Source organism: Geotrypetes seraphini, chromosome 6 (genome assembly GCF_902459505.1).
Source record: "Geotrypetes seraphini chromosome 6, aGeoSer1.1, whole genome shotgun sequence".
NCBI classification, from domain to species: domain Eukaryota; kingdom Metazoa; phylum Chordata; class Amphibia; order Gymnophiona; family Dermophiidae; genus Geotrypetes; species Geotrypetes seraphini.
In genome coordinates, this window is record NC_047089.1 from 122,514,146 (window position 1) to 122,539,328 (window position 25,183).

The following is a 25,183-nucleotide window of genomic DNA, read 5'->3' on the forward strand; positions in this document are numbered from 1 at the left end:
GAGAGTGGTTGATCATTGGAACAAGCTTCCAGTGCAGGTGATCGAGGCAGACAGCGTGCCAGACTTTAAGAATAAATGGGATACCCATGTGGGATCCCTACGAGGGTCAAGATAAGGAAATTGGGTCATTAGGGCATTGACAGGGGGTGGATAAGCAGAGTGGGCAGACTTGATGGGCTGTAGCCCTTTTCTGCCGTCATCTTCTATGTTTCTATGTTTCTAAACTGAAGAACCATGGGGTAGAAGGAGACGTACATAGATGGATCAGAAATTGATTGGCAGGTAGGAAGCAAAGGGTGGGAGTGATGGGCCACTACTCTGACTGGAGGAGTGTCACGAGTGGTATTCCTCAGGGGTTGATACTTGGACCGCTGCTGTTCAATGTATTTATAAATGATCTAGAAACAGGGATGAAGTGTGAAGTGATAAAATTCGCAGACTACACCAAACTATTTAGTGAAGTTAGGACTAAAAAGGACTGTGAAGATTTACAAAGGGGCCTGAACAAACTAGGAGAGTGGACGAAAAGATGGCAGATGAAGTTTAATGTAGAGAAATGTAAAGTCTTGCATGTAGGAAACAGGAACCCGATGTACAGCTATATGATGGGAGGGCTGGTAATGGGTGAAAGGACTTGGGGGTACTAGTGGACAAGACAATTAAGCTGTCAGCACAGTGCACAGCGGCCTCTAAGAAGATGAACAGAATGCTAGGAATTATCAAGAAAGGTATTACAACCAGAACGAAAGAAGTTATCCTGCTGTTGTATCTGGCGATGGTGCGCCTGCATCTGGAGTACTGCATCCAATATTGGTCTCCGTACCTTAGGAAGGATATGGAGATACTCGAGAGGGTTCAAAGGAGAGCGACGCAACTGATAAAAGGTATGGAAAACCTTTCATATGCTGAAAGATTAGAGAAACTGGGGCTCTTTTCTCTGGAAAAGCGGAGACTTAAAGGGAACATGATAGAGACCTATAAGATCATGAAGGGCATAGAAAGTGGAGCAGGACAGATTCTTCACATTTTCGAAAACTACAAGAACGAGAGGGCATTCGGAAAAATTAAAAGGGGACAGATTCAGAACCAATGCTAGGAAGTTCTTCTTCACCCAACGGGTGGTGGACACCTGGAATGCGCTTCTAGAGGGTGTGATAGAACAGAGTACAGCATTGGGGTTCAAGAAAGGATTAGATAATTTCCTGAAGGAAAAGGAGATAGAAGGGTATAGATAGAGGATTACAATACAGGTCCTGGACCTGATGGGCTGCCGCGTGAGCGAACTGCTGGGCATGATGGACCTCTGGTCTGACCAGCAGAGGCACTGCTTATGTTCTTATGTCAGTGACAGCATTCCAAGCCATTGTTCGTCACTGAGGTCAGCCATAATTCAACCTCATGGCTATATGGCAAAGAACAAAAAGGCAGACAGGTTTTTCAGTTGAAGATGAGCCCATAAGCGCAGGTCTGGATGCTCTGGCCCAACCATGGCTGCACAGCATACTATTATACATATTTCCTCCATGGCCCATGATGGGCCTAATCCTTCAAAGGATCACAAGTCATCACAGGGAGGTCATACTGGTAGCTCCAGACTGGCAATGCAGACCGTGGTATGCAGATCTGGTGAATCCTCAAACGGGTTCCGGTCTCAGGCTACAGGTGCATCCGGAACTTCTTTCCCAGGGTCCAAGATTCCTAGAGGATCTGGATCACTTTGCTCTTACAGCTTGGCTGTCGAATGCAAAGCATTAGCATGTAAGGGATTCTCAGAAGTGGTCATTACTATTCTCGTCAAGTCTAAGAAGCTGACAACAGTCTCGGCCTATGCTAAGGTGTGGCAGACTTTCCAGCAGTGATGTATCCAGGAACAGGTGGAATTGTTTTCAAGCTGGCCTTGACAAGGGACATACGGTGGCTTCCCTTTGGGTCCAAGTTGCCGGGCTCACTTATTTCAGGGCTCGAGACCGAAGAACTATGCTGTATTCTCATCCAATATACAATTGGCTAACACACTTAATCCCTCGGAAAAGGAGTCTGAACTGGGAAAAGAATAATTACACAGAAAAAATTATTTCAATAATGGACATCAGTATGAGCCCTTGGTGAGTAAACGGAAACTTATGGCTCGGGTCGTGTCTCATAGGTGACCAGCACCAGACCGAAGTCTAAGTGAGAACTGCCCCATACATCATTTAGTCCTTTGCAAAGTTATCAAACATGTGAATGAAATCACACTCTCATAAAAAAAGTTTAAATCAGACCTACACACCGAGGGAGAAAGGGTGGAGAAAACACATACACTCCCTAGAAACCAACCCAATAATAGATAAAATAAAATATAATATAAATATGATATAAAGTGCAAAAGTGGTAAATAATGAAAGCGAATTGTGATATGATATAAAGTGCAAGTGCTCACATATAAGTCATACTATTCATGCTGTAGCTAACGCAAAAAATCATGTAGTAATAAGCAGAAAATGCTAATAACTAAAGTAAAATTCATGCAAGGTTCAAGAAACAAAGAGTGAATGAATAAATAAATAAACTCAATCCTAGTTCATAAAATAGGCTGGAGGAATACTAATACTATAAAAAAAATCCATGCTTTCTCATAATAATTCATAAAGTCACTTAAACCATTTAAGCATTCTGTATAGAGTTCTTGCATGCAGTCAGTAATTCATAATGCTGCTTGGAGAGGTGAAAAAATTAATCTAACACTCTTCAAATGTTCAAATTTAGTTCCAATCTGTTTATTATAAAATCACACAGATACAGAAAACATACATCGACTTGTACAGTTCACAAAAGTCATGGTGAAACTAAAGTACAATATAGCAAACAAATCAGATATTCACAGGCAAAATATAATATATATAGTGAAAGTATCATAAAGATTAAACATAAACATCAATGGGAGCCCAAAGAGATTGGGTCGATAGTCTCTGACGATGTGGCATTTTATCAGCTGCATATTGTTCGAATCTTTTATATAAGCACTAGTGTTTAAGCCCGTTAGATTAACGGGTGCTAGAATATATGTGAAAATTACTGAAAACTTAATGTGAGAGCTTTAATATCCATTGTATGGTTGATTTATTTAAAGTTTTTATATTTTTCCTATTTGTTGCATACTTTGTGCTTAATAAATTGTTTTTTTGTCCATTTTTTCTGCAGATCTGTATAAGTCTGAGTGTCTGTGTGTCTCTCTCTCCTTGTCCAGTGTTTCTTGTGTTGTTGTTTTTTTCAATGTCTCTTTAGATTCCTGTCCAGAAATTCTGAGTGTCTTTGTCTCTCTCTCTCCTTGTCCACTGTATTTATTTTTTTTTTTTCAATCTGTCTCTTTAGCCCCCTGTCCTTCTGTGAGTGTCTGTGTGTCTCTCTCTCCTTGTCCAGTGTTCCTGTCCTTCTGTGAGTGTCTGAAATTTGTTTTGACAACTGTGGAAGCAAAGAAGAACGTACATACCTCTTTACTTTCATTCAGGTTGGGTTGAGCTGCCACATTTGTTCTGGGAACATCACAAAGCTGTCTGCCTGTATTTCTCCCCAGCCAATTTCCCTCCCTCTCAAGTCCCTGTGCATCACTTGCCAGGGCGCATCCTCCCACGACCCCGGTCTGCATATTTAGGTGTGGCTGTGAGTTCGGGCTCTTCAAATGAGCTGACACTTAGGTGTGTGTGTGAGTTCGGGAGGAGCTGGCGCTTAGTTGTGCCTGTGATTTCGGGCAAGGTCGGTGCATAGTCGGCCTGGAAGAGTCGATCGGGCTGGGGCTCTCGTGCACGATTGCAAGGTGGGCTGCGTGGGAGTTTGGCTTGTGTGAACAGTGGGCGTAGGGCTTCGTGTGGGGAAGAGTCCCGCCTCCTTTTTCAGTTTTTGTATCGCTGGTACTGTCGGTTTGGGCCACGTGCAGGAAGAGTTAAAAGCAGCGCTGGGGGCTCGGTAGGTGTTGGAAGAAGGCTGGGGAGCCTCTCGATGGATTGCTAAAAAAGGAAGTGGGGGTGGGCACTGTGAGAATATCTGTCGGGGGACTGTCGCTGCAAGGGAGCCGCTTTCAAAGCCGCCGCCGCGGCTCCTCTCATGAGCTGCACTTGCGTCGGAAGATGAGAGAGGAGCCGCCGCGGCTTTGGGGGGTCTGTAGTCCGAAGCTTTAGAGGGACTGAAGGGGACGGAGAAAAACAAATCGCGGATGCTGGGAAGTAAGGTTGGCGAGTCGCGCATGCGCACTCCTGCGGCCACGGAACTACTGATCATGGAAGCATGCAAATAGGAGTGCTCATGCGCGAGTTAGCCTTTTATTATATAGAATAAGGAATGCCACCAGAAGGTGAAATTCAGTCAAGAAGCTGACTTCCAATTTTGAAGCACATGTTGAATACCTACTGAAATCATAATGTCAATCAGCTTGTCTTCACATAGACTGGATTTAAAGCAGGGGTGAAGAGAGCGCTTAATAATAATATCAAAGGAGAGATCAGGATGGAAACGACAGTAAGGGCGGACAGCTTGGAATCAATATGGGTTAAACTGACAGGAGGAAATGGAGCAGACATCAAATTGGGACTGTACTATCGCCCACCAGGACAGCCAGAAACAAACGACCAGGACCTGGAGGACGAATTGAGGCAGGTATGCAAACTTGGAAGTGTGGTGGTTATGGGGGATTTCAACTACCCTGGAATAGACTGGAACACTGGACACTCCAATTGCACGAGAGAAACTAAATTCCTAGAGGCAACGAGGGACTGTTACATGGAACAGCTGGTCACGAAACCAACGCGAGGGGATGCCACTTTGGACTTAATCCTCAATGGGCTAGGGGGACCCGCAAAGGAGGTGGTAGTACTAGCACCATTAGGAAACAGTGATCACAACATGATACAGTACAAACTAAACATAGGAACACAAAAGGTGAAAAGAACCACAACGACAGCACTCAACTACAGAAAAGGAAATTACGAGGCCATGAGGAAAATGGTGGGAAAAAAGCTCAGCAACAGCTCAATGAAGATGGAGACCGTAGAGGAAGCCTGGGCCCTACTCAAGGGCACGGTGCACGAGGCACAAGACCTGTACATCCCAAGATTTAGGAAAGGGTGCAAAAAGAATCGAGCTCAAAACCCGGCGTGAATAAACAATGCAGTAAAAAAGGCAATAAGTGACAAGAAATCATCTTTCAGAAAATGGAAAAAGGACCCAACAAGGGACAACCAGAAGGAGCACAAAAGGCACCAGAAAGAATGTCACCGAGAGGTTAGGAAAGCAAAAAGAGAGTATGAGGAAAGACTGGCGGGGGAAGCAAGAAACTTCAAACCATTCTTCAGGTATGTGAAGGGGAAGCAACCAGCCAGGGAGGAAGTGGGACCATTGGACGACGGAGACAGGAAAGGAGTGGTAGCAGAGGAAAAAGAGATAGCTGACAGATTAAACAAGTTCTTCTCGTCAGTCTTCATGAGAGAGGACATATCCAATATCCCAGAACCTGAGGAGATCATAAATGGAGACCACGATGAAAAGCTGGTCCAATTAGAGGCGAGCCGAGAGGATGTCCTCCGACAGATAGACAGACTGAAGAGCGACAAATCACCGGGCCCGGACGGCATCCACCCAAGGGTAATAAAGGAACTGAGAAACGAAATAGTGGAAACACTTTGCCAAATATGTAATCTATCCTTGAAAACTGGGGAGATCCCAGAGGACTGGAAAATAGCAAATGTCACGCCCATCTTTAAGAAGGGATCAAGAGGAGATCCGGGAAACTACAGGCCGGTGAGCTTGACCTCAGTCCCGGGAAAGATGATGGAAGCACTGGTCAAGGACACAATCTGCGAGCACATAGAAAAAAATGGACAACTGAAGGCGAGCCAGCACGGCTTCTGCAAGGGTAGGTCGTGCCTCACGAACTTACTGTACTTCTATGAGGGAATAAACAGCCAGATGGACAAGGGGGAAGCCATAGACATCATCTACCTCGACTTCCAAAAAGCCTTCGACAAGGTACCTCACGAAAGGCTGCTTAAGAAGCTGTGGAATCACGGGGTGCAAGGGGATGTACACAGATGGATCAGACACTGGCTGGCGGGCAGAAAATAGAGGGTTGGAGTAAAAGGGCATTACTCAGACTGGCAATGGGTCACGAGCGGAGTCCCTCAGGGATCGGTGTTGGGACCACTCCTGTTCAATATATTTATCAACGACCTGGAGACGGGGACAAAATGTGAGGTCATTAAATTTGCTGATGACACCAAACTCTGTAGCAGGGTCAAAACCAAGGAGGATTGTGAAGACCTGCAGAGGGACCTGACGAGACTAGAGGAGTGGGCAAAAAAATGGCAAATGAGTTTCAATGTGGACAAATGCAAGGTCATGCATGTAGGGAAAAAGAACCCGATGTTCAGCTAAAAAATGGGGGGAATATTGCTAGGGGTGAGCGACCTTGAAAAAGACCTGGGGGTGATGGTGGACGCAACATTGAAACCATCGGCGCAGTGTGCGACAGCCTCAAAGAAAGCAAACAGAATGCTGGGCATCATCAAAAAGGGTATCACAACCAGGACGAAAGAACTCATCATGCCACTGTATCGTGCAATGGTGCGCCCGCACCTGGAATACTATGTCCAGTACTGGTCGCCGTACCTCAAGAAAGACATGGCAGTACTCGAGGGAGTCCAGAGAAGAGCGACAAAACTGATAAGAGGTATGGAAAATTTTTCATACGCTGACAGGTTAAAAATGCTGGGGCTGTTCTCCCTGGAGAAGAGGAGACTTAGAGGGGACATGATAGAAACCTTCAAAATCCTGAAGGGCATAGAGAAAGTGGACAAGGACAGATTCTTCAAACTGTGGGGAACCACAAGCACTAGGGGTCACTCGGAGAAATTGAAAGGGGACAGGTTCAGAACAAATGCTAGGAAGTTCTTTTTTACCCATGGAACGCTTTTCCAGAGGTTGTGATAGGCCAGACCACAGTACAGGGGTTCAAGGAAGGTTTGGATAGGTTCCTAAAGGATAAAGGGATTGAGGGGTACAGATAGAAGCAGAGGTAGGATATAAAAATGGTCAAATCACTTCACAGGTCAAAGGACCTGGTGGGCCACCGCGGGAGCGGACCACTGGGCGGGATGGACCTCTGGTCTGACCCAGTGGAGGCAACTTCTTATGTTCTTAGATCAGCAGTACATTTAGTAATATGACATATAAAGGACCAAATCTGCATCCAAAAAGGTTTAATAAGAGGACATGAGAATAACATGTGTCTAAGCGTTCCTTGTGATTGTAAACAATGCCAGCAATTATCATCAGGAATAAGGTTTGCTTTCTTCTTTTTGTAAGGAGTCCATATCGCTCTCCACATTACAAATAGAAGTGATTGAGACATACTAGCTGATAACAAGGGTCTGTTAATTTTTGACCATAATCTACACCAGGGGTGCCCAACGCGTCGATCGCGATCGACAGGTCGCTCGCTCAGGCGACCCCAGTCGATCGCAGAACGGGTTCCCTTCTTCCCTTCTCTTTTTTCCCCTTCTGACTGGCCCGCTCCTGAATTCTGCTGCTGCCTCCGCTGCTCAACATTTAAAAAAAAAACCAAAAAAAGGCTTGGAGAACTTATGCTCCGGGGGCTAACATGTGCTTGTACCGGCTTCCCTCTGAAACCGGAAGTTATGTCCGGGGAGGGGGAGGGGGTAAGAAGTGAAGCCGGCACGCACATGTTAGAGCCCTGTTCGCGGGCTAAAGCGGGAGACAGGTCAGTGAAGCTTGCGATTTGCTCTTCTTGCTGCCAGGTCCTGCCTACTTTCTGTTTCCTCAAAGGCAGGACCCGGCAGCATTTTTCCCAAAATGTCGATCTTGGGCCGATCAGCCTTCCTCTTCCCGACCTCAATTGTGCCGTCGGAGAGGAAGTTCTGGCCAGCGGAACTTCCTCTCTGACGGCAAAATTGACGTCGGGGAGAGGAATGCTGGTGGGCCCGAAGCAAGGAGAGCTTGGCCGGCGGCGGGCGGCTTTGGAGGCCTGTTATCCGATGGCAGCGGCAGAAGCAGTGGCTTGTGGGTGGGCAGGGAGGGAGAAAGAGGGCAAGCAGGGAGACAGAAGGAAAGAAGAGAAACAGAAAAAAAGAATGGGGACATGAAGAGAGAAAGAAAGAGAGGGCAAGGAGAGAAGAAGAAAACATTGGGGAGGGGGGAATGAGGTCAGGAAGAGAGGAAGCATACAGGCTAAAAGAAGGGAAGAAAGATTGGATGCACAGTCAGAAGAAGAAAGTGCAACCAGAGACTCATGAAATCACCAGACAAGGTAGAAAAAATGATTTTATTTTAAATTTAGTGATCAAAATGTGTCTGAATTTATATCTGCTCTCTATATTTTACAATATGGTCCCCTTTTACTAAACCGCAATAGAGGTTTTTAGCGCAGGGAGCCTATGAGCGTCGAGAGCAGCGCTGGGCATTCAGCGCAGCTCCCTGCACTAAAAACTGCTATCGTGGTTTAGTAAAAAGAGAGGGGGTGGGTATTTGTCTATTTTTGTATGGTTGTTACTGAGGTGACAGTGCATAGAGTCATCTCCTTTGACCTCTTTGAAAAAACCCCAGAATAGGAATGATAATTAACAATTGTATGCGTACAGTGTGCGTTGTGTTTTTTTTTTAAATTTTATTGTTGGTAGATCATTTTGACTTGGTCATTTTAAAAGTAGCTCGCAAGCCCAAAAAGTGTGGGCACCCCTGATCTACACCATTCCATATCAGTCAACAATCCATCTAAGTCTTTGGACCATTTATCAACAATGGTCGGGGATGATTTATAATAAAAATCTCTTAAGATCTTATAATAAAATGACATAGCCTTTCCTATATCTATAGTCGTAGTACTCCACATATAGATGGACGAGGTATCAGATAAGTGTAAATTGGATAGAAGAGAGGATAGAGTTGACCATTGATGTTTCTTAGTTGAGAGAGATGGAAAGGATTCACAAAATTTGGAAAAGGGCAATAAATCAGATCCATTAAAAAGGGACCGAACTTTCCACACACCTGCATCTTTCCATTTCTTCCAGTTCAAACATCGTTTGTTTAGTTTTAGTGACATATTGTTCCAGAGGGTCATATCCATGTGTGAAAAGATGGAATGTACTGCTACCTTATCAAGTGCTCGAAGTGCAGTATGAGTCACTGGAAAGAGAAGGAATTGTTTAGCCCTTTCAGGACCAAGGGACATATTTGTCCCATAACTTTAAAATCCTATAAATTTTGATTGGGATAGTCTACAGTTCTAAATTTGATATGTACGGATTCCATATGATACTGCCTTTATGTAAACAAACTGGTTCCGACATTCATTCATTAGCGTGGTTCCAGATTGACGAGAAGATTCACTTGCCACACTGTCCATAAGCCAGAAGTGTGATTTAAAAAAAAAAAAAAAAATGATATTTCACAAAAAAAAAAATCAATTTTTTGGCATCTGCAAGCCCTTTTTACCATAAAAATGTCGTCAAAACCACAAAAATTGGCCTACGATCCTTATGGTCCTGAAAGGGTTAAGAAGTTTAGGCATAGTCATAGTAGGAAGAGCGTATATAGGTATTGGTCTGCTAAGGGAAACTTCCAAGTTTAACCAAGAAGGGATTATAAAAGGATCATCTGACGCTCTATATGTTATACAATAGGAACCATATTTGGCTAAGGAGGCTAAATGATATTTATAAAAATCGGGAAAATTTATCCCCCCCTTGGGATTTTGCTGCTCTCAATTTGCTGAGCGTTATTTTAGGTCTTTTATGCTGCCAGATAAAAGAAGTTAATTGACTGTCTATCCATTTGTACAGTTGTGGTTTACATAAGCTAGGAAGCATGATGAGTTTAAATAGAATTTGAGGAGATAGAGTCATTTTGATTGCGGAAATACGACCCCACCAAGTAATAAATAGTGGAGACCATTGTGATAAGGTATTATTTATCAATTCTTTCAATTTAGTGATATTGAAGTCCATAACAACCTCAGGGTCTTTATGTACATATACACCTAGATATTTTATAGGCAAGGTGGACCACGAGAATGAAAAATTTTGTATGTCAGAGTATGAAACGTGGTCATTAAGCGGAAAGATAACTGATTTGCTCCAATTTACTTTATATCCTGAGAAAGATGAGTATATTTCCGTCAAGGGGATGAGGGCAGACAGGGAGTCTTGAGGATTTTTAAGAAAAAGCATAATGTCGTCAGCATATGCTGCTATTTTAAAGTCATGGGGTGTTGAAGGTATTCCTTGTATGGAAGGGGATTGTCTAATGGCAGATATTAAGGGTTCTAACGAAAGATTAAAAAAGAGAGGTGAAAGAGGGCAACCTTGCCTTGTTCCCCTATGTAAAGGAATTGGATTAGAGAGTGAGTTATTGATTAATATTCTAGAGTGTGGTTTCCAGTATAGTGCGCGTATCCAAGCCACGAAATCATCACCAAAATGAAACCACTTAAGAACCTGTAGTAGGAACTGCCATTTGACCCTGTCAAATGCCTTTTCAGCGTCTATTGCTAGTCCTACCACAGGTTCAGCTAATACTTTTGCACAACCAGAGATATTATGAAAAATGCGTAAATTGTCTCCTATATAGTGTTGTTTGATAAAGTCTACTTGGTCAGGAGCTATGAGTAGATGTATTACTTTATTTATTCTGTTAGCTAAAATTTTTGCAAGAATTTTATAATCCGAATTAAGTAAAGAGATTGGTCTATAATTGCTCACTTTAGTGGGATCTCTATCTGGTTTAGGGAATATTATTATGTTGGCTTCCGTGAAGTTACGTTGGAAATCAGGATGTGAGATTTTTATAATTAAAATATTGCAATAAGTGGGGGCTGAGTTGTGTGGATAAAACTTTGTAAAATTCACTGGTAATGCCATACGGGCCCGGAGATTTATTAGATGGAAGCGTTTGGATAGTGGATTGGATTTCCTGCACGGTGATCTTACTCTCTAGTTCCTCTTTGAGATGGGATGGCAAAGTTGGGTGAGATATTGTATTTAAGTAATTTGTTACTTCTTCAGATGATGAGTCAGATTCCGATTGGAATAATTCGGAGTAAAATTTTTCAAACTCCGTACTAATACCAATTGAATCAGTAATTGATTGATTGTGGGAAATAGTGATAGAAGAGATGTGATGCGTCTCATTTTTCTTTTTCAAATAGCGAGCTAGAGCCTTACCCATCTTGTTGCCTCCAATATAATGCCCAGATTTTAAAATGAAAATATCATTGTTTGCTAAGGCAGACGCAATAGCGTTATACTCATATTTCTTTTTCATAAGTTGGGCATGCGATATCATGTCAGAAGGATCAGAAAAAAATTGGGTTTCAAGACTTGTTATATCAGATTCAAGAGTATTCAATTGGGTATTGGATTGTTTACGTTTCCAAGCCATAAGACTAATAAGTTCACCCCGTAATGTGGCTCTATAAGATTCCCAAATAATGGCTTGTGACATGGAAGGGTCCGAATTAGTGATGAAGAAGTTATTGGTGAATTCTTTTAATTTAGTAATGATTGAATCGTCAGATAAAACACTATTGTTTAGTCTCCAGATACGCTTGATACATGGAAACAAGGAGATTGAGAGAAAAAGCGAAATTGGAGCATGATCAGAAATTATTATAGAATGGTTAATAGCATTGGAGATGTTTGTTGAGAAAGAAGAGGATATTAAAAAATAATTTAATCTGGCATAAGTATTGTGGGGGGCTGAAAAGTGTGTATATTCTCGTTCTTTTGGATGTAAGGTTCTCCAGGGATCAATGAGATTAAAATTTTTTATAAGGGTTTTAATTTCTACTAGAGTCTTGGACTTGGCCGGTCTGCATTTGGATGTTCTATCTAAAAGAAGATCTAGGGGTTGATTGTGATCCCCCCTATAATAATTGGAGCATCCGGATAGTTCAACAGAGTGTTTTACAAGGAGCAATAGTAATTGGGAATGTCAGACACAGGGGCATATATATTTAGGAATAATATAGGTCTATTATAAAGAGTCATATAAACTAAACACCATCTACCTTCTGAATCAGATTCAGTAGCAATAATGGAGTACTGGAGAGATGATTTAAAGTATATCGAGATCCCATTTTTTTTCCTCAATGCAGGAGAAAAAAAAGGTGTAGAATAACCAGGAATCATAGTTTTTGCGCTATCAGCATGTGAGAGGTGTGTTTCCTGGAACATAATAACATCTGGCTTGAGTGAACGCAGATAATTGGTCACCTTTTTACGTTTGATGCAGTGATTCAAACCATTGACGTTAAAGGAAAGAATATGTAAGTTAGTCATGGAACATCAGAGAAACAACACACAGTAGATCAAGTAGAAAAAACAAATTTTCATTATAAAAGCACATATAAGCTAAAAGAATTGAGAAGCATAGTGACTTTTGGAACTGATAGGATAACCAAAATGTCATCTCAAAACAAGGCAAACAGTGCCAGAGAGAGGACATTTGAACCAGCTAAAGTGAAACCGGAAACCTATAGAGGACGAACAGCGCCCCCAACTGAGCTCTCCAAGAGCGGCAGGAAACATGGAAGTGAAACATAGTGAGATCAAGAAAACATTCTCCACACAGCAAGATCATACCAGGTTGAACATAATTTACCAAAATAAACTCATTGCATCTTAATAGAATCAATAGATTTCTGCAACTCAACCGGATCTAAATAGGTGGAAGTTTTATTATGATGTGTGACCAGCATTTTGGCCGGATAAAGTAGGCCAAATCAGGCACCAATTTCCTTCAGATCCTGTCTCTGCTGTAGAAAAGCTTTTCTTCGGGCCGCCGTGGATTTCGCCAGATCTGGTACCAGGAGAATTTTTTTTCCCTGGTAAAGAATCTGCTTCTTCTCTTTGCCAGCTAAGAGAATCTGTAGCGCATGTTGGTATCTCAGAACTTTCGCTACGATGGGACGAGGCGCTTTTTGAGCAGGATTTATTCGCGAAGGAACTCGATGCGCCCTCTCCAGTTCTAATGGTATGTCAAATTTTAGATCTAGCAAGGAAGGAAGCAATGATGTTAGAAATGCCAGTGTATCCGTTCCCTCGGCTGATTCCGGAATTCCCAAGATTCTTACGTTGTTCCGACGGCTCCGATTCGAGAGGTCTTCCAGATCTGTTTTTAAAGCTGTAATATCCCAATCGTGTTTAGGGATAAGGGAGACATTTTGAACATGTGCTGCTTGAAAAGATTCCAGCGCATCTAGTCTGTGCCTAGCGTTGATGAATTGCGAATTCAGGGCTCCGCCCACCCCCAGTGCGTCAGAAGCAGCGCGACTCGGCTCACCCTTATAAGGGAGAGCCGCGGAGATTCGAGTTCAGCCGGTGGGGGAGGCAGGAACCACCGGAGCTGCAAATTCTGTAAGGAGATAGTCTTATTCTTTAAATACTTATACCAGCAGAGGCTTGTAAAGATCGCAGGCAGCGCGGGGTAGGCGAGAGGTAGCTCCGCCCACCCCCAGCGCGTCAGAAACAGCGCGACTCGGCTCACCCTTATAAGGGAGAGCCGCGGAGATTCGAGTTCAGCCGGTGGGGGAGGCAGGAACCACCGGAGCTGCAAATTCTGTAAGGAGATAGTCTTATTCTTTAAATACTTATACCAGCAGAGGCTTGTAAAGATCGCAGGCAGCGCAGGGTAGGCGAGAGGTAGCTCCGCCCACCCCCAGCGCGTCAGAAACAGCGCGACTCGGCTCACCCTTATAAGGGAGAGGGCCAACGGCGCGCGGCCATTCGGCGCGCAGCAAAGGCGCTCGCCTTAGCGAGAGCGCCTTTGCGAAGACGCCTTAAGAAAGAGCCAGGAAGAAAGGCCAACAAATTAATTGATCCCCAATCCTTGGGTCATAAGGAGGCTATGAGCGCCCACGGAAGCCAGAAGATGAGCTTTCCTGTGTTCTGTACCGGCTGCAGTATGTATGAATACCTCCCCTTTGGGACTATGGCATACATTTGCAGTCGGTGCAGGGAGCTGGAAAGCCTGAAACAGCAAGTCTGGTTGCTGGAGGGAACGGTGAAGGAACTAGAAGAACTTCTCATTATTAAAGATGAAAATCGCACGCAGGAGAGGTTGACTGTGGAGTCCAGCTCTAATGAAGTGATTGAAGAATTGGAGAGATACATCGAAGATGCCCACCAGCAGATTGTGGAGACCCCAGGGCTTGAGATCAGCAACCAAACAACCAAGGAGGCTGGAACAATTGATGCAGAAAGTGACAACAATCCAATCAGCACAGACGATAGACCAACTGAGGACGAGACACAGATGAATGCAAGCATGACTTACGCCGAGGATACAGACTTAAGACCCCCAAGGATCATCCAACTAGAGAAGATTGGGATTATAGTCGGAGATTCCATAATAAGAAATGTGGACAGCCACATTGCGGGAGGAAGAAGGGATAGATTAGTCACCTGCCTTCCTGGTGCAAGAGTCAAGGATGTGGCCAGCAGGATCACCAGGATCATAGATGGAGCAGGGGGAAAGGAAACTACTGTGCTCATCCATGTGGGAACCAATGATGTTTGCAGACTGAAGTACAACAGGGAAGAATTAAAGGATCAGCTCCGCTCACTTGGAAGGCAGTTGAAGGTGGCTTTCTCGGAAATCCTTCCGGTACCGAGAGCGGACGCTACGAGACAGGATGAACTGAAAGCTGTGAACGCCTGGATGAGGCGTTGGTGTGAGGAAGAGGGTTTTGACTTTGTGCGAAACTGGTCAACATTCTGGGGAAAGAGTGGGTATTATAGAAAGGACGGACTTCACCTAGCCAAACAAGGCGCGAGAGTTCTGGCTGAGAACATAAGGAAGTTCATTGAGAAGGCTTTAAACTAAAGATCAGGGGAGAGCCGACAGTCGACAGCCGGTCGATGGCCCGGACACCAAGATATCCTGAGGAAGCAACACCAAGCAATCATACAGATATAGGGCATGATTATGAGGACACTACAAGAGAAAATAAAAAGGATCAATTAGATACAAAAAAGGATGTGGGGACCACTAAAGCCAGTAACTTACCACGAAAAGAACTTAAATGTATGTACACGAATGCCAGAAGCTTAGGAAACAAAATGGGAGAGCTGGAAGAATTAGCAAGTAGACAGCAACCGGATATCATAGGAATAACAGAAACATGGTGGAATGAAGAAAATGAATGGGATACAGCATTACAAGGATATAAACTATATAGAAGAGATAGGATAGGGCAGAAAGGGGGAGGTATTGCCCTATATGTCCAAGAAGAAATAGAGTCTGTTAGAGAAGAAGAGAAAGAAGCAAATGGAAAACTAGAATCACTCTGGATAAAGATTCCTGGACATAAAGAGGCTGACACACAAATTGGCCTCTATTACCGACCTCCGGGACAGACTGAGGAAACCGACATAGAAATGATGGAGGAAATTAATCGGGGAAGTAAATCAGGCAATGTGACGATCATGAGAGACTTCAACTTTCCAGGGATAAGCTGGAATTTGGGAACGTCAAACTGCGGCAGGGAATTAAAATTCCTGGATATGATAGGAGACTGTTTCATGGAACAAATGGTAGGAGAACGACAAGAGGAAATGCAGTCCTGGATCTGGTCATAAATGGCATTTCGGGAAGAGCAACAGATGTAAAAGTTAAGGCCCCGCTAGGGACAAGTGATCACAATATGATCTTTCTTACCATTAGCATCGGAAAGGGGAAACCAATCAAGAATAAAACCAAGACCCTTAACTTCAAAAAAGGAAATTACGACAGCATGAGATCCATGGTTAGAAAACGGCTCAAGAAGCACAAAGCAGAAAACCAAACAGTTGATCAAGCATGGTCACTGCTGAAAAACACCATCACAGAAGCACAGAATCTTCACATACCGAAAATATCTAAAGGAAGGCGGAAGAAGAACAAAGAACCAGCGTGGTTATCAAAAGAGGTGAAAGATGCAGTGAGGGAGAAGAGGAATTTGTTTAAAAAATGGAAGCGAGAAAAAACATTAGAGGCCTGGAACTGTCACAAAATTGACCAGAAAAAGTGTCATAGAGTGGTAAGAGACGCCAAAAAAGTCTATGAAGAAAAGATAGCTCAGGAAACTAAAAATTTCAAGCCCTTTTTTAGATATATAAAAGGTAAGAAACCAGCAAGAGAGACAGTGGGCCCTCTCGACGACCAAGGAAAGAAAGGTTCAATTAAAGAGGATAAACAGGTTGCCGATAGGTTAAATTCATTCTTTGCCTCTGTCTTCACAAAATGAGGACATTTCAACAGTGCCAGACACAGGAAAGATATTCACCGGAGGCATAGAAGAAAGCCTCACATCAGTAAATGTGACGTTGGACATGATATACTTTCAGATTGACAAACTGAAAAGTGACAAATCCCCTGGACCGGATGAAATTCACCCGAGAGTTTTAAAGGAACTTAAGGTCGAAATTGGTGAATTGCTACAAACTGTGGCTAATATGTCAATTAGAACCGAGCAAATACCAGAAGACTGGAGGATAGCAAATGTTGTCCCAATTTTCAAAAAAGGATCAAGAGGTGAACCAGGAAACTATCGACCTGTGAGCCTCATTTCGGTTCCTGGGAAGATAATTGAAACACTGATTAAAGACAACATAGTACAACATTTGGATGATCACAACCTAATAAGAGCTAGCCAACACGGTTTCAGGAAAGGGAAGTCATGTTTGACAAATTTACTACAATTCTTTGAGAAAGTAAACAAACAAGTGGATAGTGGGGAGTCCGTGGACATAGTCTACTTGGACTTCCAGAAAGCGTTTGACAAGGTTCCACATGAAGAAACTACTAAGCCATGAAGAAACTACTAAGCCATGGAGTAGGAGGAGAACTGCACAGATGGATCGGCAAGTGGTTGGAGAACAGAAAGCAGAGGGTTACCATAAATGGGAAATTCTCGGACTGGGAAAGGGTGACTAGCGGCGTGCCCCAGGGCTCGGTTCTTGGGCCCATCTTGTTCAATATTTTTATAAACGATCTGGAAGAGAAAACAACTTGCAATATAATAAAGTTTGCAGACGATACAAAACTATGTCGGGCGGTTGACTCTCAAAGGGACTGCGAGGAACTCCAGAAGGATCTGAACAGGCTGGAAGCATGGGCATCAAAGTGGCAGATGAATTTTAACATAAACAAATGCAAGGTGATGCATCTAGGGAAAAAAAACAAAGAACACGAATATAAGATGCTGGGGGCGACATTAGCAAAATGCGAACAAGAAAGGGATTTGGGGGTACTGATTGACAGAACCCTAAAGCCTTCGGCACAATGCGCGGCAGCGGCGAAGAAAGCAAACCGGATGTTGGGCATGATTAAGAAGGGAATCACGAGTAGATCGGAAGATGTAATAATGCCACTTTATAGAGCAATGGTTAGACCGCAATTGGAGTACTGTGTACAACACTGGTCTCCATACCTCAAGAAAGATATAACCCTGCTGGAGAGGGTACAGAGGAGAGCCACGAAACTTGTCAAGGGATTGGAGAATTTGAGCTACAAAGAGCGCCTTATGAAATTGGGACTGTTTACCCTCGAGCAGAGAAGACTGAGAGGGGATCTAATAGAGACTTTTAAATTAATAAAGGGATTTGATAAAATGGACCAAGAAGAAGCTTTACTAACTTTTTCGGAGGTGACACGGACAAGAGGTCACAGACTGAAACTGAGAGGCAGCAGGTTCAGGACGAATGTCAGGAAGTTCTTTTTCACACAGAGAGTGCTGGGAATTTGGAATGCTCTCCCGGAGGATGTTGTGACAGAGATTACTGTTCTGGGATTCAAGCGCAAGTTGGATGCACACCTTCTTGCAAATCATATTGAGGGCTACGGTATATCTGGGTCTCCAATCAGGAGCACCTAAATGGCCGCCGCGTGTGCGGATCACCGGACTGGATGGACCTCGGTCTAATCCGGTGAAGGCTTTTCTTATGTTCTTATGATTCTTCCACCTGTTTTGTCATGATATTTTTAAAGGCACGCATCTCAGTAAGGAGTAATTCGAGTTGTGAATCCACTGTTTTCGACGGTTGTTTTTCAGGCGAAGGAGCCTCATGTTTAGGCCTTTTACCGCTGGGGGTTGCAGTCGGCGATTGCTCTCCTTTGCTGCTCATGATAAAGTTTTATAAGTGAGGAGCCACTCCGAAATTAGATTACAATGATTTAGATCTCTGAGAGGAATGTTGTCTCTGTAAGTAGCCTGCCGCCTCGGAGAGCACTCAGTTAGCGCGTCTGGTCGCCATGTCCAAAATTGTAAAGAATTCGTAAAAGCATGAACACAATTCATAAGTCCAAAGGAAGTAAATAGAGAAAGTTCAAGTCCATAACCCTACTAGGATTGTGTCCTTGGCACCGTTTATTTTAAGGTGCCTCTCAATCAATGGCACTATTCACTTAATGAAGAAATTCATTCACACAAAATCACACATAGAATAAATATCACCATGGAGCTCCGTTTCGCTACCTTCGTCAGGAGCGGAGATTGCCTACAAAAGTGTGGGTAACCAACACCAGCTGCTTAGGCCTGTCGGTCTGAGCTTCCACAGCGTACAGCAGTCAAAATGCTGTTATTGGGTTGGTTTCTAGGGAGTGTATGTATTTATTGTGTTTTCTCCACCCTTTCTCCCTCGGTGTGTAGGTCTGATTCACATGTTTGATAACTTTGCAAAGGACTAAATGATGTATGGGGCAGTTCTCATTTAGGCTTCGGTCTAGTGCTGGTCACCTATGAGACACGGCCCGAGCCAAAAGTTTCCGTTTACTCACCAAGGGCTCATATTGATGTCCATTATTTAAGGAATTTTTTTCTATTTAGGTTATTTTTTTCCCAGTTCAGACTCCTTTTCCGAGGGATTAAGTGTGTTAGCCAATTGTATATTGGATTTCATTTTTTGGACTCTATTGGCTATTGTCCAAAAGGGTTATATTTTTGTGCTGTATTCCCATCCAGACATAACCAGATTTTTGAAGGGTATACTACCGTAAGCTCCCGTAGTCTCCCAAGACTACAACGGGAGCTCACGGCAGCCATTTCCTATTGGTGATCTGCACTGGGCAGAAGTGTAGTAAGATCGCTCCTGCCCCGAAAGCCTGCTAGACCACCAGGTAAGGCTGGGATGCCGGGGGGAAGGCAGGAGGGAGGCAGAGAAGGTCCGAAACTCAGGTTTTTTCCCTCCCCCCCTAAAAAAAAAAATTTTAAAAATCGCGAATAACCGAATCTGCGGATGCTGAAACCGCGGATTCAGAGGGGTAAGTGTATTCATCACTTTATTTAATACTGAATCATAATTATATACTTTGCGGTATTTCTTTGTACTTGTTCGGCCTTGATCGACAGTGTCAATTCGACAGCGTCAATTTATACTGTGTAGAATTGCATAAAAAGGGTGAAGCAGAATTTCCTCTCTCGTTCGCAAATTTAGTTATTTCAGATCTTAAACAACAAGTTCGGAAGCGATTTGCTGATTTGGATGCAATACTAGGGAAATTAAATTGTTTCAAAATCCGTTTGACTGTGATGTTGCTGCTTTCAATAAAACTCATATCTAGAGCTATTTATCTTTTTCTTTTTTACTACAGCTCACTGAAAAGTGCTTAAGTACCTAATGTGGCCCTCATGGTGAAAAGTTTGGAGACCCCTAGTTTATAGGAGGAAAAAAAAAAAACATGTCACACAAAACATTCTGAAATAAAGCAAAAAAGGGAGGCATGGAAACTGAAATCATTATGAATAATTAATGTTGCATTTTTCTCATGTCTAATTCCGCCAATGTCAAACTGCCATTTTAAATTCACAGTGAACATAGGAAATTATTACTAACTTGTGACTGAGAATTATAAACAGTGTCAAACTCTTCATACTTCTTACAGGCCTCTGCTAATACAGTTCTGTGAATGGGATCCCACAGTTTCTCTTTCCGTTCTTTCTGTATAAAATAAACATTTTAGAGAATGAGAGAGCATCATAATATGATAAATAATGGCAAACAAGGTTCTGTTGTCCTCGCTTAGTCTTCCCATTTGTCCCTGTCTAGATGACCATTTCTCACAGGTGTTATCCAGGGACAGCAGGCAGATATTCCCACATGTAGGCGACATCACTTTTAAGCTTTGTAAAGCTTCAAGAATGCCTGCACCGCACACGTGCGAGTGCCTTCTCATCTGATGTCAGCTCGCAGTTCCTCAGTTCCACAAGCAAGCTAAGAAGCCAACCAGGGAAGTGAGAGGGATGTGAGAATATTTGCTGCTATCCCCGGTAAACACTTGTTACGGTAAGTAACTGTGCTTTATCCTAGGGCAAGCAGGCAGCAAACTCTCACATTTGGGGCTCCTTAGCTTACAGAAATGGGATGGAGGAAGAGTTGGCCATTAGGCAGAAAATAAATTCTGTAATATTGCTTGGACAAAATGACCATCTCATCTGGAATAGAAATCTAGACAGTAGTGAGATGTGAATGTGTGGATTGAGGACCAAGTGGCTGCTTTGCAAATTTCATTAATAGGAGTGGATTGTAAGAAAGCCACTGAGTCTGCCATCGCTCAAACTAGCTGCTTTGCAAACATCCTCAATAGGAGTGGAATCTTGTGTGCTGTAACACGTCCCTCGAGATGCAGCCCAGTCTGAGCATAGCAAAAGGAAATGCAGGCTATCAACCATGAGGAAATAGTTTGTTTGGTGACAGGAAGGCCCAATCTGTTAGGGTCAAAGGAGATGAACAGTTGATGTGAAGATCTGTGATGTGTGTGACTTAGTAGGCCAAAGCATGTTTACAGTCCAACGTATGAAGAGCTGTTTCTCCAGGGTGAGAATGAGGCTTCTGGAAAAATACAGGAAGCACAATGGATTGATTCAGGTGAAATTCTGAGACTACTTTTGGGAGGAATTTAGGATGAGTCATGAGAATTACCTTGTTGTGATGAAATACTGTGAAAGGTGAGTTGCAAACCAGTGCTTGAAGTTCACTCACTCAACGAGTAGAAGTGACAGATCAAAAAGACCACTTTTCAAGTAAGAAATTTAAGATGAGTAGTTGCTAGTGATTCAAAAGGTGTCTTCATCAGACTGGCTAGGACTACATTAAGATCCCAAACAACAGGAGGCAGTGGAAGATTGGAGTTCATGGGTCCTTTCATAAACCAGAAAACTAGGGGGATGAATGGCCAGTAGCTATAGTTGAAAGGAGCATGGTAAGCACTAATAGCATTGAGGTGAACTCTGACTGAAGTGGTTTTAAAACCAGAGTTGGATAAATGGAAAGATAGACTTGTGCAGATGAGGACAGAGCTTGCAGGAATGGGGCAGGGACAGTTAAAGAACTCGCTGGGACGGTCAGGAAAATGAGTTCCTGCGGGGACGAGGAAAATTTGTCTAAACTAAACTAAAGCTTAACTTTATATACCGGGTCATCAACCTAAGGAAGCTCAGCTTACAACAATTAAATAAAAACTAAAGAAAGTAAAAACAAAGGTTTCAAAAGAAATTAATTTTCAAAATGTTTGGCAAATAGAAAAGTTTTTAGAAATTTACGGAAAGATTGGAAAGAACTGGGGCTCCTCAGAATTAGGGGGAGTTCATTCCATAATTGATAAAGTTTAAAAGCCAAAGATTGACTGAAGATCTTAACTCCTTTAATTCCTTTTCTAGAAGGAAGGGAGAGATTGAATTGTTGGATGCCTCTTGCAAAGGAAAAAATTGTAAGCATTCCATAATAAGGAAACGACTGGAATAAAAATACCATATAAAATTTTGAAAGCAATGCAAGCACATTTAAATTGAATTCTAAGATAAACCAGAAGCCAATGAAGAAGCAAAGGGGTCACATGGTCAAATTTACTTTTTCCAAAAATCAGCTTCACAGCAGTATTCTAGATTAATTGTAATATTTGGAGACAGATCTTTGTGATGCCAAGATAAATAGCATTGCAATAATCTAGTTGAGATAATGAATGATTGGACCAAGACAGAGAAATGTCATTCTCTAGTACCAAGTTGTTAGGTGCAAAGATTGCAGATTGAGATACAAAAGAGAATTTTGACTCTGAGTGAAAAGTGATGTGAAGATCTGTAATGGAATTGGATCCTTGGTACTGAATTGAAGTAGAAGGGAGAACCAAGGTTGACTGAGCCACCGAAGAGCTATCAGGATCATGGTGGCTGACTCTTGCTTGAGCTTGATTAAAGTCCTCAGAATAAGAGAAATTAGCAGAAATGCTCGTCCAATCTAAAAGAAAGGCATCTGCTTTGAGGCAATGAGGAAAGTACTGACTGGAGCAGAATTGAGGCAGTTTGCAGCAATTGAGGGGAGATGCAAACAGGTCTAAGGAGTCCCCCAAAGAGAGAAGATGTAGTGCAAGACTATGGAGTGGAGAGACCACTTGTAAGGACAGAGAAATCTGCTGAGATTGTCTACTAGGGCATTCTGTTTGCCTTGTACATATATGGCTTTGAGAAATATGTTGCGAGGAATTGCCCAATTCCAAATGAGCTCGGCTTCTTGGCAGAGAGGAAGAGAGCCCATGCCCACCTGCTTGTTAATGTAGTACATAACCACAATCATCTGTGCGAACAAGCAGGACTTGGTTAGAAAGACGATCTTGAAATGTGATGAGAGCTTTGAAATCGTCCATAGCTCTAACAGGTTGATGTGGAATTTCTTTTCTCGAGAAGTTCACAAACTGAATCCTGAGATTGTCTAGGTGGGCTCCCCAAGCATACATGCACGCATCCGTGGTGAACACCCTGATTTGTCAGATTCAACCACCACTGAAGAGATTGGCAAAGAGGCGAGGTGACTTTAATCTTTTGGGATAAGGAATAGAGAATGACACGGGGAAAAATTCTGTCCCCGTCACCGTCCCGTCCCCAGACCACTATCCTCTACACCGCCCCATCCCCGCTGGTCCTTTCACCGCCCCGTCCCGGTCTCTGCCGTCCCCTACACCTTCGTCACCAACCCGCTGTCTCTTTCACCGCCCCGGCCCCGTCTTCAGCGTCTTCTCCTCTCCATCCACCCACCCCCAGCACCCTTCAAGCGGTCCAGCAGCTCCCTCCCGCCAGCCAGCCGTGCATTTCCCTCCCTCCCTCCTTTTCCCTTACCTTTTCTTCTTGAAACTGGCAAGTTCTATAAGGCTACGAGCTGTATTACAGCCGGAGCCTTGAAGTCGCGTCGGGTTGCCTGCTTGAAAAGTCTCCTCCGATGCAACCGGAAACAGGAAGTTACGTCGGAGGAGACTTTTTCCAGCAGGCAACGCGACGCGACTTCAAGGCTCCGGCTGTAATACAGCTCGTAGCCTTATAGAAATCACCAGTTTCAAGAAGAAAAGGTAAGGGAAAAGGAGGGAGGGAGATGCATGGACGGCCGGCAGGAGAAAGTGGGCTGCCGGATCGAACGCTCGTTCACCATGCGTTCACTACTTGTTCTCCGCCCCGTGCTACCATTCACCGCTCCACGGGGCGGTAAATAGCCTTGTCCCCGAACTCGCGGTGACCTTTTTTTTTTGGTCACCGTTTTGGCGGGTTACCAACAGCCACCGTGCCATTCTCTAATAAGGAACTTGTGGCCTGAGACCACGAGATGCCAAGGTCCACTGAGCTGACCTGAGATGAAGATGAGCAAAGGGAGTTGGTTTGCAGAGTGGAAACATGTTGAGGTAGGAAAGCCTGTAGAAGAGTGGTGTTGAATTCCAGCACTTGAGGGGGTTGAAGATGAGACTTTGGGAAATTGACTTTGAACCCAAGAAGCTGGAGGAAAGCTATTATTAGCTCTGTTGCTGATTGCACTGCTAGATGAGATGTAGCTTTTATCAATCAATTGTCGAGATATGGAAACACTTGAAAACTGTGTGTACAGAGGGTTATTGCCACCACTACTAGACATTTGGTGAACACTATTGGAGAGGAAGCAAGTCCAAATAGCAGAAATTTGCACTGGAAGTGCTGATCAGCTATCCAAAAATACAGAAACTTTCTGTGGTTGGGATGTATGGATATGTTTGTAGGCCTCTTTGAGAATTAAGAGAACATAAGAATTGCCACTGCTGGGTCAGACCAGTGGTCCATTGCACCCAGCAGTCTGCTCATGCGGTGGGCCCCAGGTCAAAGACCTGTGCCCTAACCAAGACCAGCCCTACCTGCGTTCGTTCCGGTTCAGCAGGAACTTGGCCAACCTCGTCTTGAATCCCTGGAGCGTGTTTACCCTTATAACAGACTCCAGAAGAGCATTCCAGTTTTCCACCACTCTCTGGGTGAAGAAGAACTTCCTTACGTTCATACGGAATCTTTCCCCTTTTAACTTCAGAGCGTGCCCTCTCGTTTTCTTTACCTTGGAGAGGGTGAACAACGTGTCTTTATCTACTAAGTCTATTCCCTTCATTATCTTGAATGTTTTGATCATGTCCCCTCTCAATCTCTCTTTTCAAGGGAGAACAGGCCCAGCTTCCCTAATCTCTCACAGTACGGCAACTCCTCATACCCCTTAACCATTATAGTCGCTCTTCTCTGGACCCTTTCGAGTAGTACCGTGTCCTTCTTCATGCACGGCGACCAGTGCTGGACGCAGTATTCCAGGTGAGGGTGTACCATAGCTCGGTACAGTGGCATGATAACCTTCTCTGATCTGTTTGTGATCCCCTTCTTGATCATTCCCCTTATACCCCTTAACCCCCTTGATCATTCCCCTTATACCCCTTAACCCCCTTGATCATTCCCCTCATACCCCTTAACCATTATAGTCGCTCTTCTCTGGACCCTTTCGAGTAGTACCGTGTCCTTCTTCATGCACGGCGACCAGTGCTGGATGCAGTATTCCAGGTGAGGGTGTACCATAGCTTGGTACAGTGGCATGATAACCTTCTTGATCATTCCTAGCATTCTGTTCGCCCTTTTTGCCGCCGCCGCACATTGCATGGACAGCTTCATTGACTTGTCGACCAGTACTCTCAGGTCACTTTCCTAGGGGGTCTCTCCAAGTACCGCCCAGGACATCTTATATTTGTGTATGGGATTTTTGATACTGACATGCATCACCTTACACTTATCCATGTTGAACCTCATTTGCCATGTTGCTGCCCATTTCTCGAGCATGGTTATGTCGCATTGCAGATCTTCACAATCCCCCTGCGTCTTCACTACTCTGAATAACTTCTA

At 43.6% G+C, this 25,183-nt stretch overlaps 1 protein-coding gene across 6 annotated transcripts in view; it reads right to left on the reverse strand.

The window, feature by feature from the left end:
- TPP2 (tripeptidyl peptidase 2) overlaps positions 1-25,183 on the reverse strand; it is a 1,323,399-nt gene that overhangs the window by 1,159,214 nt on the left and 139,002 nt on the right. For 5 of the 6 annotated variants that reach the window (XM_033947627.1, XM_033947625.1, XM_033947623.1 and 2 more), the window contains exon 5: positions 19,860-19,964. The exons of the other annotated variant lie outside the window; for it this stretch is intronic. In XM_033947627.1, the coding sequence (XP_033803518.1) occupies positions 19,860-19,964 (105 nt within the window). The remainder of the gene's footprint in view (positions 1-19,859; positions 19,965-25,183) is intronic. 6 annotated transcript variants of the gene reach the window in all.